At 46.8% G+C, this 17959-nt stretch overlaps 1 protein-coding gene across 1 annotated transcript; it reads right to left on the bottom strand.

Annotated features, from left to right (window-relative positions):
• Nucleotides 1-139: 139 nt before the first annotated feature.
• Nucleotides 140-11663, bottom strand: LOC139060164 (solute carrier family 41 member 1-like). Its single transcript, XM_070539093.1, has 6 exons — nt 11546-11663; nt 8627-8713; nt 7497-7806; nt 5215-5723; nt 3136-3209; nt 140-1217 (listed from the first exon to the last, which is right to left on the bottom strand). The coding sequence occupies exons 1-6, from the start codon at nt 11575-11577 to the stop codon at nt 661-663; spliced, it is 1569 nt and encodes a 522-aa protein (XP_070395194.1). The 5' UTR covers nt 11578-11663; the 3' UTR covers nt 140-660.
• Nucleotides 11664-17959: the final 6296 nt, after the last annotated feature.

Raw genomic sequence — 17959 nt, 5'->3', positions numbered from 1 at the left:
ACAGACTATTCGACCCAACCTACAGATGACAAGAGCACGTAAGAACAATTGTTTTACCATACGACAAATCTACAGCCCTTCCTCGTCGAGCATGTCACAGACGTCACAGAGCATGTCACAGACGAAGGAAATCTACAAGTTCCGATGTGCTTAAACGGGATGTTTGGTTCCAGCGCTCAAAAGGATATAAAAGAACCCACAGGTGTACAGGGTGTTACAATGTTTGGTAACCACGACAGCAGCTCGTGCCACAGTAGCTCTGCCGTTCGCGAAGCCAGGCTCAACACCTGAAACTGCTTTTTGTGGACGCCGCTCGCTCGAACTCCATTTCTTACTGACCAACTCAAGAAACTGCGTTAAGAGAGTATGCGGCGTGCTTGCACGGTGAACAGTGCTGCACTCACGCGCATTTTTTATCTGTCCTACGGCTGTTCCACACCGTTCGCTTCGTTCGTCTGCAGATTTCTCACGCCCACCTGACAAGATACTTAAAAAAGCATATACACTCTCGACAACTCTCTCAACGAATTATATACAGTGTGCATATATCTCGCCTGAAAATAGTTCGCCGGAAATGGCTGAATTTTGTAGCGGAGATTCGCGCGTACGAATGGCATACGTTGGAAGAATTCTGCTGGAGCAGACGCCGTTCCTTTGAGTTCACGACAGCGCCCGCAATGAAACCGCGTCAGCCACTGTCAGCGCTATGTCGGCCATTTCTGTCGGCCCGTCCGTGTCCGCGAGTTGCTGCGGCATGGCGTTGGCGTCTCCCAAGGCGCGCAGCAAGTGGAACGACAGCGCGAGCAGGCCGATGCCCAGCAGGTCCCCCAGCGCGGTCAAGTAGGGGATGGCGGCGTTGTCCGGGTCGATCTGGCGGGCCCACATCCAGTACACCATGCACCGCGACAGGTACAGCAGCAGGAACACTTGGAGCAGTGCCGACGAGAAGTAGACGAGCAGGAAGACGGGCGTGACGGCCATGTGGCTGGGCCGCACGAAGCTGATGGTGTAGGTGAACACCAGGTGGCCGGGCAGGACCATCATCATGAGGACGCGCGCGGTTCGCGCGTTGCGGCCCTTGCCGAAGAAGGCCGAGCACGGGTCGAGGCAGATGCCGCCTCCGGCCTGCAGAAGCGGCCGGGCGCCGATCTTGGTGCGCTGGTGCAGGAAGGTGGACAGGCGGCTCGTCTGGATCGCCACCAGGTTCCCCGCCACACCTGCGGACGTGCGTGCGTAATATCAGGGCGCCTCTTGCTTGGAAAGACTGCAGAATACATGCGCTATATATATATATATATATATATATATATATATATATATATATATATATATATATATATATATATATATATATATGTGTGTGTGTGTGTGTGTGTGTGTGTGTGTGTGTGTGTGTGTGTGTGTGTTTGTGTGTGTGTGTGTGTGTGTGTGTTTGTGTGTGTGTGTGTGTGTGTGTGTGTAGAGAGAGAGAGGCATCTATGGTTGCCGCAAGGTCATATTTTAAAAAAAATGATGCACTTATTGTTAAAAAAACCACTGTTTATTGTGTCGACGTTTCCACCAGATATAAATATTAAGCGGGGTGATCATTATTAAGTTTTGCGGAACTTTTAAAAATCGCCTGTGCCAGACAGCATAATTATTGTCGTTCAGTGGGATTATTTGAAGCGGCAGACATTACTAGCACGAGAAATCGAAACACATATTCAACTATATTTAACAAAATGTACTTATTAACTTCCTTAAAGAAATTAAATTATAGGGTTTTACGTGCCAAACCACGATTTGATTATGAGGCACGCCGTATTGGGGGCTCCGGAATAATTTGGAGCAATTGGGGTTCTTGCACTAAATCTAAGCATACGGGTGTTTTCGCATTTCGCGCCCATCGAAGCACGGCTCATCAACTTCCTAATTAGTTATCTTACGGCTATACATTGCAATGTTACGAATTGTAGCCGGTGAGTTTTCAAGACGTACGTATCCACTTGAAGTGAATTTCCAGAATGACACCAGTTCCGAGATAATATTTTCCAAACTGGGGGACACAAGACACATGGGCGTTCCAGTTACTTCTGTGCTTCGGTGCCTAAAAAAGCGTTTTGGTAAAAAGTAAATGGAACAACAGTGCATTTTTACGGCGAGTTTGATTGCGCATGTCTCCAAACTGGTGTCATTCTGGAAATTCACTCTCAATGTATGTGTCTCGCGAACTCACCGGCTACAATTCACAAATTACAATATATGCCGTATAGTAATTCATGAAGCGGCTAATTAGCGAATTTGCGTTAATTATTTGAATATGTGTTTCGAATCCTTGTGCTAGTATTGTCCGCCCCTCTGAATAATCCAGCCCAAGAACTACAATTGCGTTATCTGCAACAGACGATTTTTTTACATCCATAAAGCTTAGAAATGATCAGCCCATATATAACGTCAAAACTTTGCCATATTCACCAATCGCATAATGTAGAAATAGAGGCACGCGTATGCAATTGGGCTTGATGACCAGTTAGGAGAATGACAAATGTTTATGCCGATTGGATAATGGCAATTACAGATTTTATCCGTGTGTGCAAAGAAAGGTTCACGACTGTCGCAAGCTTGCTAAGGTAAGTCAGTCATTTGTTGATGGCTGGACAAGATGCAAAGCGAGAGGTGGCAAAGTCTGTTTTTGCGATGCTTTGGTCACAATAAGAAAAATGCGCGCGTATTGTGTTAAATAATAGTAATTCGAATTATGGGATTTTACGTGCCAAAACCACGATCTGATTATAAGGCACGCCGTAGAGGGGAACTCGGGAAATTTGGACCACCTGGGATTCTTTAACGTGCACCTAAATTCATGTGGGCTCCTGAGGACATGCACCTAAATCCTGATATAAAAGTAAGGGGGTGGGGTCTCGTTTGCTCTGAGAAAGTGCGCTTTTCACGTAACATTGAGCGGCTTACACAAATATCAAATTATTTATAAGGGTTCTCCGAGATATGCCTGCGTTTTGGCAGAAACAGTAAGCGACGCCATTAAGTACGTACCGACATTTTGAATTTCATGCACACAAGAGTCAAAGGTCACCATGATTATAAGCCTACGAGTGTACGGAGAGGAGTTAGCGTATTGCCCGACAGACTCACCGCTGATGACTGGCTGGAAAACGGCCAGATTCTCGAATGTCGGCACCGTCATATCCAGTATGGAACCACCGAGGCTGCATAAGCGTAAAGTTAATCACAACCCGGTCCAGCAGCTTTAAGGAAAATGCACGGCAGAGTGATAGAAAAGCCGCGAAGAAAAAGACCCATGGGCCTCAGGTAAGTTGGGCTTCTCTAGTAAGTTCTGTTCCCACTCTTTGCAGAAAATAAATAAATAAATAAATAAATAAATAAATAAATAAATAAATAAATAAAATGACAGTTCATAATCAAAACAGTATAAATATTTGCAGAAATATATGGACCGTTAGCCTATGTGACTAGTTATCGGTCCAATCTGATACAAAAGCTCCTGTAAACTAGGTGAAGGAACAGAGCTGTAATGACTTATACGAGATGCATGAATTTTATAACTATGTCGCCTCATAATCATAAGAATACACATTGCAGTAGGAATCATGAAATATGCGTAGCTAACAAAATTCCAACGTCCAACATAAACGCAATGTCCAACATACAAAAGAAACTGCAAAGTATATATACATTCGTTATTACAAACGGTCTCTCTTGAAAACATTTTATAACGCGGCAACACACAGTGTCGCTAGATTTAGCGACTTTCCTGTCTGATTAGCGCCTTCTTTTATATTATTGAACGACCAACGACATTTTTCAGCGACATGACAGAGCAATTGGCGACATTTTATCGACTTTAAAGTTAGCAAAGTGGCGTCGAAATAGCCTTCTATAGTGCACTTTATTATTCAAAAGCTACATGTGGGCCACCGAAATTGGCTGTATGACGCGAGGGCTCTGAGACCATGATGAAGCAACAGTTTCCTTAACAGGATTCACAGTGTTCTCACAAAAAGCATGTTTTTGTTTCTTTATTCTTTACGAAACCAATTGGAACGGGACTTACAGCTGCAGGTTCTGCACTTTCACTAAGTGTGTTCGATTGGTAAACATTTACAAATTTTATTGTGAGATTTAGAACGCAGCAGGTGAATAATAACATAGATTGCCTCTATAGAAAGGCACATGCTTAGGAGTGGCTCGGTTCGTTCACACCAACCTGAACACACTGCTTCTTTATGGCATGTATTTTGGACAAATCAATACTACGAAGAGCCTTCAGGTACACTAAGGGGCGGAAGTATAATATTTGACTTGTTAAAGATCACGTATTTCCCTTCTCCGTGATAACATGGGACCTTGTGCGTCTTGCAGAATTTTGCTATCCTTTCAGGAGCATGAGTTTTCAGCGATAATGTGTACCAAGTGCCTTTGCGTGCTAGGAAACTCAACTTCCTTGCGTTCTTCTGAATCGTGGTGCTGCATTTGGAACTTCACTATCTGAAGGCGAACGCCGAATTTCAGCTATCATTGTTGATTTCTATGTAAATATAGTGGTAAATTAAAAGCCCACTACATACTACTAGTAAATTCCCTCCTTAATCTTCACTCACACAAACTTATAGACCAACGTGAGACGTTTCGGTAAATTATTTACGCCATGATAGCGTAAATTAAAAACGCCTACGTTACCCAAAATTTACTCAAACGCAAAGCGACAATTTTAGGGGCCTTGCAACAAAATTTAGCGGAAATTCAGCTATTCTTTTACTGCCTTTTAGCGACATGCTTAAAAAAATATGGCAACACTGCTTGCGTACGCAAGCATGCTAACATATGCTATACATGACCGCTGCTGTCGTGTTGCATCTTAAGTTTCTGAAAGGCTTCTTCTCATCACTCTCCAAGCCTCATCGAACAGTCGTAAATTGCAACAGCATCGCAAATTACAAATGAAATAGCAACAACAAAAGCATCTTGCGCCACATGAGCCATAGCTCGCGCGTACACTTGACAGATGCCGTTTTGTGTAAACATCCGACTGGTACACGAATAGCAAGTTAAAACCCGGAAGCTGTGCAGCGTCTTCATCTACCGTCTCATTACACGACCCGCAAAGCTTCGAATAAGTGCAATTCCTCCTCCGTGCAAACTCTTTCGGATCCGGGTGCCTCCCGGATCCGGGAGTGTGTAACGCAAGCTCGCCTGGAGATGGCCATGGCCGAGATGATGGGTATCCAGCCGCTGCACAGCACGGACGAAGTGTAGGCGTTGCTGCGCGCGATGAGCACCCAGAGCGGGATGAACAGCAGGAAGAAGATGACCACGCACAGGTACAGGCGCACGTCCTCGGTGCCGCCGAACAGCAGCGACCCAGCACCGGCGAGCAGCGCCAGGGTGGTCAGGTCTCCGAGAGAGGCGGCCACGGGGATGGCCACGTTGTCCGGGTTGATGTGGTGCTTGCGCGACAGGATGACCACGCCGATCATGACCGAACCGAGCACCAGGCTGGCCACGCTCGCCGTGACCAAGCTGCTGGCGCACAGCATGAGCGCGTGGCGCATGTCGAAGTGGCGCTCCGTGATGAAGCCCATCATGACGGCGAACAGCGACGCCAGCAGCGACACCACCGTGGCCTGGCACTGCACCAGCGCCATGTTGCCGCTGGCCGACTTCCACTGCTCGCGCAGCGTGTCCATGTTGCCCAGGTTGGCCTGCTCGCCCATTGCGCGCGCGACATGACTTATAAACTACGGGTACTGCAGTTCACCATTCATTCAGCCGACTGTTTGCCTCCCATCTTCACCCCACGCCGACGTGCCACTGCCGAGGGGGTGAGGAGACCACTGAGCGCTACCTGCCTGCACCACCGATATCATTTACAGCGCAACTCTGTGAACTACGTCAAACCCTCTGAACTCGGCAAATCATCCTTTATTTATTTATTTTTTCTTACGCAAATAACCATAGATTTGGTCACGCGTCTCACTAGCGCAGAAGGACGCTCGACCGTTGCTACAATCCACGTTCTCGGAAACCCTTGGCGACAGTCTAAAGAAATCATGCAGCTCGACATCGCGGGTGTCAGTCGGCGATGCCCGCGGTATCAAGTTTTCTTCTGTTTCTCATTTCCCCAACGCATCGTACACGGTATAGTGTACTGGACGTGCCGCCTTGGCATATTTTTGCTTTTAAGGAAAGTATGCATGCTTTCCTGGTGGCTAGCCGTCCTCGTGTTTTTCTTCTGAGGACAAGCGATGACCACGACCCTAAATATATCGATCATAATCACTTGAGCCGTGGACACATTTTCGCACTCTGCTCGGCTATACTGCTCAAGAGAGCAGGTTTGTTCTGGCCTGTTGCAATTTCATGCACGCCTGCATTTCCGCGTGGACGAGATCATTTGAATCACAACTTCCTGAGATTGAAAGTCACGCTATATGCATGCTATAGGAGAACAGATGTATGAAGGAAGTACCAAACAAAAACGAAGTGCGCAAACCGTTTCGTCCTTCTACATTTTCTGCCTGGGACAGAAAGAATTACGTGCTAAAATCGATATTTTTACTTGTTATGCTTACATATTTGTTTAGAGTAATATTTAGTTACATTATCCCCCATATGTAAGAGTTAACATTTCATTTCACAATTACAAATTACTAACTTCCTTTCAATTTGTTTCGTCCTAAAAAACTCCTAACCCTCTTACTGCACGATTCATGGTCAATACCTCAGAGCGGGTTGCGCCATTTCATGGAGAAATAATCAACCATCCAACCCATGTTCTTTTTCTTAGAAACCTTGTACGGTAACCTTCACTTTGACATAGGAAAACCAGCTAACCCATTTTTTACAAACTGCATTGTATTACTTCATTGCGACAACCTTGTTCTTGGAGTAAATACGATACTACTAAACACGGCCATTGTTGAATCAAAATAACAAAGAAGACTTTGGGACCGAAAGTACAACGGCTCTCGCAAGCTTCATAAGACCAATGGCTTAACACTGCTGCCACAGTGCGAATGTCACCCATAACCTGAGCCTTATTTTCACCAAAAATAAACAAGATACTTCGTTTAGTTCACCGAGGACACTGGCAAAACATAACCTTGTAAACGCATGAAGATAGGAAGGGAGGTTTTGTAATTATTTGCGTATCTCCTAACTAAGCCAGAAACGTTAAAGCATTACACATAACGTGCCCCTTATATTTACTAAATGTGAACTCAGCGTGACGTGGAGTTTTCTCGGAAGAATTTTATGTACACTTCCCCTGTAACACATATATGGCATCCATTCTTTTAAATATGAAATTGCTGCAGCCTTTGGCTCTCCCATGGTAGCGGGAAAACTTCGTAATGACCCCAGGCAGGCAGAAAACGAAGGTATAGCCATTTTCACTGAGCCCCTATTTAACCAACACACCCCGAAATGTGCCGGCACAATTGAGGTCTATATGCACGCGGGAGCCTCCTGCTCACCTGAGTGGACATGCGGGCCGCCATGGTCATCTCGAGGTTTCCCTTGAGGCCCAGAAGCGCCGGCACCAGGATGAACAGCTCGGTGACGTTCTGGAAGACGGGCCAGTGCTGCACCATGTCGAGCAGGAGTCCCGCACCCACCGTGCCGAAGCCGGCCGCCAGAAAAGGCACGAACACCTGCAGCGCGGTCGCCCGGATGGACTCCTCGAACCAAAGGTCGTCCTCGGTTTCGCAGCCGCCGGAAGACGCGCGGGCGACGCTGGACGTGACGCGAAGCTCGGAGGTCTCGAGGCAGAGCCCTTCGCCATCGCTGCAAGCAGCGCAGTCTCGTGTTTCCCACGCGGTGTGGATCGCGACCTCAAGCGTGAGGTCCACAGAAAATTCATCAGAGCTAAAATAGGGTCGCTAACTGGGCAAGTTGGTATATGTTTTCGAAGAATCCAAATGGCTAGTGCAAAGCCACAAGGGAGAGACACGGAAGTCTTGCCACTAAATGCTACTTCCTAAGGAGCAACGATGCGGGCTTGTTGGTATGGCATCTTGGAGTAGTACCATGTCTGTGTCTGTCGTGTGCCTTCTTCCGTCCTTGTCTATATGCGTTACAATCGTACTTCGATAACAACATGTGAACATATGGGGATCCCGTGTAAAAAATTTTTGCCCCTCAGCACGACACATCGCTTAACCCACGACCGCATAGCATGCACGCGTGCTGTCTAGAAGAGCAGAGATCGGCATACTGTATCCATTGTTTTTACTGTTGCAACGAACTCCTTTATAAAGAACTGTAACATGGCTTTTCCGTGATACTTCATTTCTCAAACGATGGAAGTCGACTGTGGCACATAGCGGATATTACGTGCGTGTTCTAAATTATTTATCAGTGCTCTCGCATCTTCATTCAACTATAAAGCAAGTTATCAACCATTCCAGTGACAACAGGCACTTGCGTGGTTCCAGTTCTTCAACACTTCAATTTTGTAGAGCTCTTAGGAGCAGTTAATGTATGCATTGTTTAATGATGTTCGATGACCCCGTAAAACAGGCAACCCGCGAGGAACAAACCGACGCTAGGTTGTATATCGTATCAAATGAGCCTGTCGGAAGGATACAAAAGTATTTTTTCTTACCAGTGCTCGCTGATATGTAGGACGCTGACGGCTGACAAGTCATTTTCCGTCTGTTTATACTCTGTCAACTCTATCAACTCGATTGAGCTGAAAAAAGAACGGGGACGTTAGTGCAAAGATGAAAGTCATCATCATCAGCAGCAGCAGCCTGATTACGCCCACTGCAGGGCAAAGGCCTCTCCCATACTTCTCCAACTACCCCGGTCATGTACTAATTGTGGCCATGTTGTCCCTGCAAACTTCTTAATCTCACCCGCCCACCTAACCTTCTGCCTCCCCCTGCTACGCTTCCCGTCCCTTGGAATCCAGTCCGTAACCCTTAATGACCATCGGTTATCTTCCCTCCTCGTTACATGTCCTGCCCATGCCCCCCCCCCCCATTTCTTTTTCTTGATTTCAACTAAGATGTCACTAAATCGAGTTTGTTCCCTCACCCAATTAGCTCTTTTCTTATCCCCTAACGTTACACCTATCATTCTTCCTTCCATAGCTCGTTGCGTCGTCCTCAACTTAAGTAGAACCCTTTTCGTAAGCTTCCAGGTTTCTGCCCCGTACGTGAGTACTGGTAAGACACAGCTGTTATACACTTTTCTCTTGAGGGATAATGGCAACTTGCTGTTCATGATCTTAGAATGCCTGCCAAACGCACCCCAGCCCATTCTCATTCTTCTGATTATTTCAGCCTCATGATCCGGGTCCGCGGTCACTACCTGCCCTAAGTAGATGTATTCCCTTACCACTTCCAGTGCCTCGCTACCTATCGTAAACTGCTGTTCTCTTCCGAGACTGTCAAACATTACTTTAGTTTTCTGCAGATTAATTTTTAGACCCACTCTTCTGCTTTGCCTCTCCAGGTCAGTGAGCATGCATTCCAATTGGTCCCTTGAGTTACTAAGCAAGGCAATATCATCAGCGAATCGCAAGTTACTATGGTATTCTCCATTAACTCTTATCCCCAATTCTTCCCAATCCAGGCCTCTGAATACCTCCCGTAAACACGCTGTGACTAGCATTGGAGAGATCGTATCTCCCTGCCTGACGCTTTTCTTTATTGGGAGTTTGCTGCTTTCTGTATGGAGGACTACGGTGGCTGTGGAGCCGCGGTATATATCTTTCAGTATTTTTACATTCGGCTCGTCTACACCCTGATTCCGTAATGCCTCCATGACTGCTGAGGTTTCGACAGAATCAAACGCTTTCTCGTAATCAATGAAAGCTATATATAAGGGTTGGTTATATTCCGCACATTTCTCTATCACCCGATTGATAGTGTTAATATCACACTATCACTGATAGTGTGATAGTGTGAAGATGAAAGTGTTCAGGTGCTATTCAAGACTGTAAGGCCTGTTCTTCCAGATTCTTTATTGTAACGTCAGTGACTTTCATTGTCTAACTGCGAACCGGGGCCGGATCCAGATTTCATCACTTTTGGGGTGAGCGTCAGTGGATGGGAGGGAGGCGGGTGGGGACGGAGGTATATGAGTTGTACGGTCGTACTGCTATGACGTTAATGGAAATTAATTTTATAATCTGTTTTCCAATTGCTTCTTATATTTGCTTCTTTGTTCGGCATGTGAGAGCGGTGTTTTCGGTTTCTCGTATTATACTCGCTTCTCTGATCCTTGCAAGCAAATCCACGCAGACGTCGCTATTTGAGGTTACAAAGATGAGACGAATTCGAAAGCGCGCGTTTACTACGCAGCGGTTCGTCAGAAAACTGTAGAATACGCGTAAAACAGCAATGTTTCTCGGGGTGGCATGAAAGCCTTCGTTCGTTAAAGCAGTACGGGCCTTCGCGTCCTGTAAAATTAGAATTACAAACAAGAAAACAGGACCCATGTAAATGAAGTGGCACATCATATAAAGAACCAACTGACGGTAACCCCACATAACAGCGCTTACAATGTCGCTGTTATTCTACATGCGTACACACTGTGTTACAATCGCTACCTGCGTTTGGATGCCGGGGAACTTGATCGAGGAAAGGGAGGGGGGAAGGGAAGCAGGCGGATGATGTCGCACGTCGTTTCATGCCAAGTATCCTTGCACGTACGCAAAAATGTCGGTAGGGGGACACGAGCCCGGTGTGCCTCCCCCCCCCCCTCCATCTACACCTCTGCGTAAATGAGTAATGCACTCTGGCACTTACTGAGTGCTTTAACGGCAGTATGTAGTTGGAACTTTCCCGCAGCATAACTGTATTCTTTATTTGTTTATATGGATATGTACTGCTGCGCATTCTCATTCTTTAGTGGTTGACGCGAGAATTTGAGCACGAAACGGCAGCGAGCTCTGGGTTTTGGCAGGAAAATCTTCCGGGCGTGTTGTACTGACGAAGTCGGATTTGGTAACTGTATGCCGCGCTGACAGGGCAATGTTGAACGCATCAACAAAAGGAGGAGATGAGGAGTGTACCTGATTAGCTTGGGGTGGGGGGTGCCTAACCACTATTCTGCAACAACCCCCCCCCCCTTTCCGGATTTGCAACTGTTTGTGAAATCATCCTCGTTCCGCAATGTTCGTTACCGAAGCGCGACCTTGCTCCAATGAGAGACATGACAGCAACGTAATGTATTTATAACGCGCAAGAGAAATTCACCTATAGTATATATAGGACGTTCTCGAGACAGCACACTGACGCCCATTCGATGCAAAGGCTACAATACAGTCGGGTACTCGGACCCCGACTTCCACTGTCCTGAAAGGGTGAAGACTCTCGCCATGTCCTTAACGACGCAGTGCCCTTGAGCTGACGATACCATGCGCGACCGCATAATGAATTCGGTTCGACATTTCAATGATGATCGACAGCTGTCATGCTCTGCTTCGCCAATGTCCGCGGGTTTTCTCCGTGTCAAACAACAGCCTGGCAATACTTATGGGCGAACGGATTCGACGCAGAGAGGAGGGACTCACTTTGATGCGTGGCGCGCCTGCCGCTCCGCCATGGCCGCACTGCGATGCCACCCGGCTCCAATTAAGATAAGCGCACAATTTGCCCTCCGCGCCGTCAGTCACTCGATGGCCACTTCACCTGCGTAAACGCGCACTCCTTCCCTTGTCGTAAGCATGCCCGCGCAATCGCCGTTGTATGCGTAACCGTGTCAAGGGCGGAAGGAAGTTCTCCAAACAATTCCGTAGCAGAGAGAAAGAGAGAGGCGCTAAATCACGCGCCGGGCATGAGTCGAATCACCTCGTCACATTGCTGGCGTGATGAGCAGCCTGGCCCCGTGCGTTGTGATGCCGCCTCAATAACGGGCGGGGAAGCGAAGAGGAATGGACGAAGACCTGCACAGAACTGGCGACGTCAGTTTGGCCAAAACAAGTGTTGTGTATGCACCTTGCAGATCGTGCGAGAAAGTTGGAACGACACTCGAAAAAAAAATAGGAAAAAGCTACTGCAAAAGACAGGAGAAAACGCAGTTCAAATTTAAGATTTAAGCATGTGTTGCTTGATTGATGGCCAAACGAACTGCGCCCAAACGAAAACCAGAAATGGCTCAATGGCCGCGTGCAAGGCTCAAGCGGTGGATTCGAAGCAGCGCCTATCTATACGTTCATATACTAAAAGGAAACAACTGAGTAGCACACACGAAACTGTTGTGGATTTCTCAGAATGAATGCTTCGCAGTCAAAGAAAAATTCGTCCTGGTTCAGGGCTCAAACCTAGCAGGGATTTTTCTTCGCCTGTGAAGCACTATTTTTTTTTTTTCACGAACTCGTACGGGGCTTTTCTAGAAGCTTCTTGTTACTCTCGGGTGGTTGATAATTTTTCCCTGCCATGAAATTTTCTCCACTTTGTAGATTTTCACAGAAATTACTTGCGACAGCCACATATTCCGTGCGCCATTCTCGAGGACTGTTGCGTCAGCAGTTGTAGCTGGGGAACACATTATTGTTTAAGCTGTAAGGTGTTTTCAAGATCGCATAGATCGCCGAGATCGGCCCACGAAATGGGATAGAAAAATGCTCGATACGCAAAAATGGGGGCAACTCACCAAGAAAGGCATTGCCTTTAAAATGTAGAGCACAAAATACGGACACGTCCCACAGTACAAGACAATATGGGACCATTGTTTCTATCTGAAGTTTGGATCACGTGGGAGACAAATCTTCATGTGAAAGCTCGATGCAGCATGCACGGCGACATTCTGCTTTTCTTTGCGCCGACCACATCAGGCGTTATGAAGCACACTCCGCATAGTGGTGGCAGTTCCCTGTGCTACGTGGATGCAAGACGCGATGATTACCGAGAGACTAGGCAGTTCCTGGCGGGCGTCATCAGGATTTATAGCTGCTTTCATGTCGCCCCTATCAAGCGCAGTTTTGCGTCAATGCACTATCGTAGACAAATGAAACGCGACAAGGACATTATAAAGTACAACACCTCTACGATTAACAACAGAGTGCGCTTTTTTTCTCGCTATTACCATGTCGCCAGTGAAGGCGCAAGCATACGTACGAGCCGTAATCGTGCTGATGTGAGGTGTTCTAGTTAGCCCTAGCTTCGCGTTTTATTTATCCACTATAGTGCGTTTTACGAGCCTCAGGGCTGTTGTAATGCACTTCCCACGTTACTACGACTCTTTTAGAGCATTTATGCTTTTAGCGAAATAACGCTTTATAACGAACCGAATTTTCTGCACCGATTATTTAATTATAACGAAGTTTTGTTGTATACTTAATAAACTTATCTCACAGTGCAATTGCAATAAGTACATAAACTGAATAAAACATCAGACACAATGTATGGAAGCCAGATATGAATCTCGTTAACCAGTCAGCGTGACTCAACCAAAGAATGCGCTCATCAAAACTCGCCGTAAGGTAAAAGATAAAGGGAGAGAGATAAAGATCAATAGAAACGTATGAAAATCTAATTGAAAGAGTGATATGCCAATGTTCACATTCGGGACCATAGGAGCGCTCGTGCCATCTTTTGTCGTAGCTCCGCAACTACGACACCGGCTTCCACTAATGCGCATGCGTCGTGGGAGGAAGGCGAACGTGAGCGTACGCGAAAGAGTCCGAGCGCTCCCACATACGAGTGCATGTATGTTGGTGTGTTCTCTACGCGTCTTTCCCATAGCTGACACGTTCAGTTGCAACCCTCGAATAAAACGGGGGAGGGGAACACGAAGTGGTCAGATGTGTTTCTTAAATCACAATCCTCCTTTTCTCTTCTTTTCATTGATTGTTTTTACAAGCCTACTCCGTAAATGTGTTTCGACTCTTAGCCGTTCAGTCGGTATGGGCCATATTGCGAGAGCATCATCATCATCATCATCATCACCACCACACCACCACCACCACCACCTTGTTTCGCTCGTACAATTTGTAGATCTACATCTGCATCAAATTATTGGCCGGCCTCTCACTGGGGGTATATGCCACTTGTGCAAAGGAACAACAACAATTTTGTCAAAGTGGTAGCCTATGTAATTAGTATTTGTGAACGGGAAGCCGTCCTAGGCGATGAACGACGGCACACCACCTCTTGCGTCTCTTCGTACACGGAGCCCTGTACTTTAATTACCGGAGTCGCCACGTCTACTTGGAGGTGTCTGGTTCCTCTCGTTTCTCCAGTAGCGAGGCCACGTATTACAACAGCGACTACAGCGTCTTGATATATTGAAGAGCAAACAGCGCAGCGCAGCAAGGCGCGTGAGTGAGCAAGGCCCCGCCGGCGTGCTTAGTCCGTATTATACGATTACCTATGTATCTCTTGACGGCTCGAAGAACCTAAATCCTACATACAGACAGATTCACAATGTATATCTTGAAAAGTTGGCTGGATTACCACAGTGCGATTCAACGTCACGTAAAAGGCAAATACAGTAGATATATAGCAACATAGGCCATCCTGGAAGGACTGGAACTTGGTTTCCAGTTAGAATGTCATTTCTGATGTCAATGACATCAGCCATAAGAAGTTGTAAGTTGAGCAGTCGTGGTTTTGGACTTAAATCGCTTCGACCTCTCGTCAACTGTCAACCTTCTTTTCGAGGAAGACACGCTATACCTGATCACGTCAAGGTAGGTTATGTGAGATACCCGGTGTGCGATTTTGTGCCCCAACGCTGTATTGTCGCAAGCGCTTAAAGTTGGACCATATGTTAGCGCTGTCTGCACAGGGCGGACGGCGTGTCTATGCTGTGCAGGCAGCCATGACCAATCCTTGCGAAAAGTGCACAGTAAGTGAATTAAGTGCTTCGCTTCAATTGTAATAGACCACACGAGGTGAACTCCAAGGGTCGTCTTAAGCTGAAAAAGGCAGCAAGAATGTTGGACCACATAAGTGAGATCATATTGTGGTACAAATTGAGAGGCGGCAGTTAGTGCGCAACCAAAGGAGGCGTTCGTATGGTCGACGTGGACAAACCATAGGTCCAAACTTGAACGCCCCAGTTCCAGTGCTGCAGGTTCAGCAGGAGGTGGTTGAATTGACGTCGGTTGATCGTCTAAAGACAACGCCAAGACAGATCGTCCATGACCACGCTTATACCACTGCGGACGGAGAGTTCCGAAAGTCAACATGAACTAAAGTCCGCAGAGACTTCCACACTGTCACCAAGGCCATGCTGCTGCAAATGATTGACGTCCTGCGTCAGCTACTTCTTCACTCAAGTACGCCTGTGAGGAGAACAGTTGAGCAGATCATGCACGCTATAGAGACGGTCTCCTGGCCGCCTTTCACCAGCTCGACTGCTGTCTACCAAAGCGGATATGCCTCGAAATGCGCGTTGCACAGAAGCAGAACCGTGTAGATGGTCCGCATAAGCAATGGTTATGTCAGGTTAATCCACCTTATGTTCCCTTTGCATGGACAATGCGTTGTCCTTTTCCCTCTCCCTGTGTCTGTCTGCCTAACATTTTCAAACATGAATCCCTACCAACTAGCTCAAATTTCTGGCGTTCTGAGCTTCACATATATTTGCGTTGTCCTCTGCGTACCTGTACACACGTGTTCGTGCCTAAAAGCTTAAAGGGCCTTCACCAGACTCCGTGAAAAAGTTAGGTTAGACATTTAAACTTGTTCATGGAGCCTTCCACCAAAATAATTTCACAATATATAGTAATATCGTATCGTAATATCGTAATATCAGATACAGAAGCAAGTGAAACGTTGCTAGGCGACAGTGCGAGAAAGGGAACTACCCTCCTCATCGCAAAGGCTCTATTCCATTGCCTCCACCAGCTCCATCTCTCGTTGGATCCGAGGGGCGCGTAAATCTTTCGTGGCGCCATCTTCCGGGAGCGCGCCTCTGATGCGGTACGCCTCTGACGTGGCACACGGCGCACTCGTAATTTGCCAGCGCCCAAACGAAGCGCCATGGTTCTGTAAATGCCTTCAAGGCAAGGAAATTTGGTAACTGCAATATGTTTGATACTGCTTTTTAGTGGACAAAACCCATAAAAAATATATGTTACTGGTAAACGAAATTGGACCTTTTCAAAGCTCCGGGCATATTGTCTCCGAACTTGTCCCCGTTTCTTGCCGTTTTCGGTCCAGATTTCCTACCGATTTTAGCAATGTCCCTGTCCCGGAAAACCCAACTCCAACTCCGCATACACACCGGCGCTTGTTTCATCTGCGAATTTCTCTTAAATATATCTTCAGTTTCACGGGCTCGTCTCGGTGTTTCGTGTTTTCGAGGCTGTTGTGGCACTGAATGACATAGAAATACTGTGTACCAAGCTTGCAGGATGGCGAGTTCACGTTTGCCATCGTGGAAACACAGTCACCAAGTAGCACGAGCCCCAACGCAAGCGGGTGCGTTGCAGGAAACATACCTAGAACTTCTCGAGTGCGTGAAACTCCCTTATAAAGCTTCACTTTTTAGATGTACGCTACTCGGCATACATCAAACGGCGACCGTTTTGCATGCTAGGGCACCGGAAGTTGGATATCTTAAAGCAGAGAGAAAGGGGGCGTATCATATCCTGACTTCACATAGCGGAATTTCTCCCAAGCTAAACACGTCACATAAGCAGCAATTAAAGGGACACTATATCAGTTTGCATTTACAAAACATTGTTTGAAAACGCCACTGTCGTTAATTTCACAATAATAAGTTTATCACTAGAAGTGAAAATGAAAGTCATATTTATTTATTTTTTTACTTTCGCGCCGAAACCTGAACGTCGGTGCGTCACTGTGACATCACAAATGTGAAAGTAATTTATTTTTATTTTATTTTCGCATTCGGACCACGTGAGCTCAGCAAAGGTTCTTAAAACGTGCCGTGATTAGTCCTTGGTTCCGTTGAAACACAATGTAGTCCCCTTATACGGATAAAGAATTAACTAAGGCCTCGCAGATGACGTCAACATTCATTAGATCACGGCGATCATGGTGCGGGAACTTCAAGGCGGCGGTGCCACCGGTCTTTCTTGATATGTTAGAAGGGTAGTTTACTAATACAGGTGATGTCATTTTTCTTTTCAGTGTCTCTTTAAAGGGCCCATCACCAAGTCTGGTCATGTTCAACTGACAAGCGCAGTGCATGGAATTCAAGCTAGCGATCGTGTCTGCTAAGTCGTCGCTACATCGCTACACGCCGAGGAAAGAGCTGACATTTCAAACCGAACGCCGCTTACACTTCTCGCGGGCGCCGCGCTCCCAGCTCCCAGAGAGGTGACGTATATGCGCAAGTGGGCCTACGTACATGTATATGCTGTGACGTCGCTCATAGTGACACGCGACTTCGAGTATTTAAGTTTCTACCAACCACTTCGGTGGCGGACAGAAAAAAAAAGAATCAGAAAGCTCGCCTTCGTGCATATATATAGCGTTCGCCGCAAGCGTTTCCTGGTAAAGATTACGGTTACATAAGCTGCAATCCGCCTCTTCATTTTCCTGTGCTGCCCTCTGCAGTACGCCGCTGAAAACGTTTTGGAAGGGTGCCGGGGCTTTCGCCTGTTGATTTGTGTAGCTGCTCCCTCGTTGAGTGCACGTCGGTTGTGCGTTTTGTGGATAGCGAATCATTATTAATGGCTTCTTCGGGGCAGCATGTCGTTCCTGGAAGCCCTGTAGCACTCGCCGACTACTGGTTTAGCAGGCCTGAGAGCGCTGTCGTGCAAACAGCTGCGGCCTATAAAGGCACGCTGAGTTCCGTTTACCGACACGGCTGCCATAGAGTTTGTTGTCGCCGATTTCTGCACTTGCACTTTGCTTTTGACATTCTTTTTACACGTTATTTAGACACTTCGCATATTCAAGAAGTCTTCGACCACAGCCTTCCGCGTCGGATTCATCAAAGCGGTGCACTTGTTTACATCGACATCTACAGCCGCAGGTCGTTGTTAGCGTCAAATATTGTGGAAAAG

The sequence above is a fragment of the Dermacentor albipictus genome, chromosome 5 (assembly GCF_038994185.2).
Source record: "Dermacentor albipictus isolate Rhodes 1998 colony chromosome 5, USDA_Dalb.pri_finalv2, whole genome shotgun sequence".
Taxonomy (NCBI): Eukaryota; Metazoa; Arthropoda; class Arachnida; order Ixodida; family Ixodidae; genus Dermacentor; species Dermacentor albipictus.
Note: the sequence above shows the minus strand (reverse complement) of the source record. Positions and strands in the feature narration are given on the sequence as shown.

Bases quoted from the DNA above. Each gene is read 5' to 3' on its own strand.
- LOC139060164 (XM_070539093.1), bottom strand. From the start codon at position 11,577: ATGGCGGAGCGGCAGGCGCGCCACGCATCAAA. The intron at 5,724-7,496 runs GTGAGCAGGAGG...ATGGGCGAGCAG, and splicing joins CGGCCCGCATGTCCACTCAG to GCCAACCTGGGCAACATGGA. The intron at 1,218-3,135 runs GTGAGTCTGTCG...GCACGTCCGCAG, and splicing joins TTTCCAGCCAGTCATCAGCG to GTGTGGCGGGGAACCTGGTG.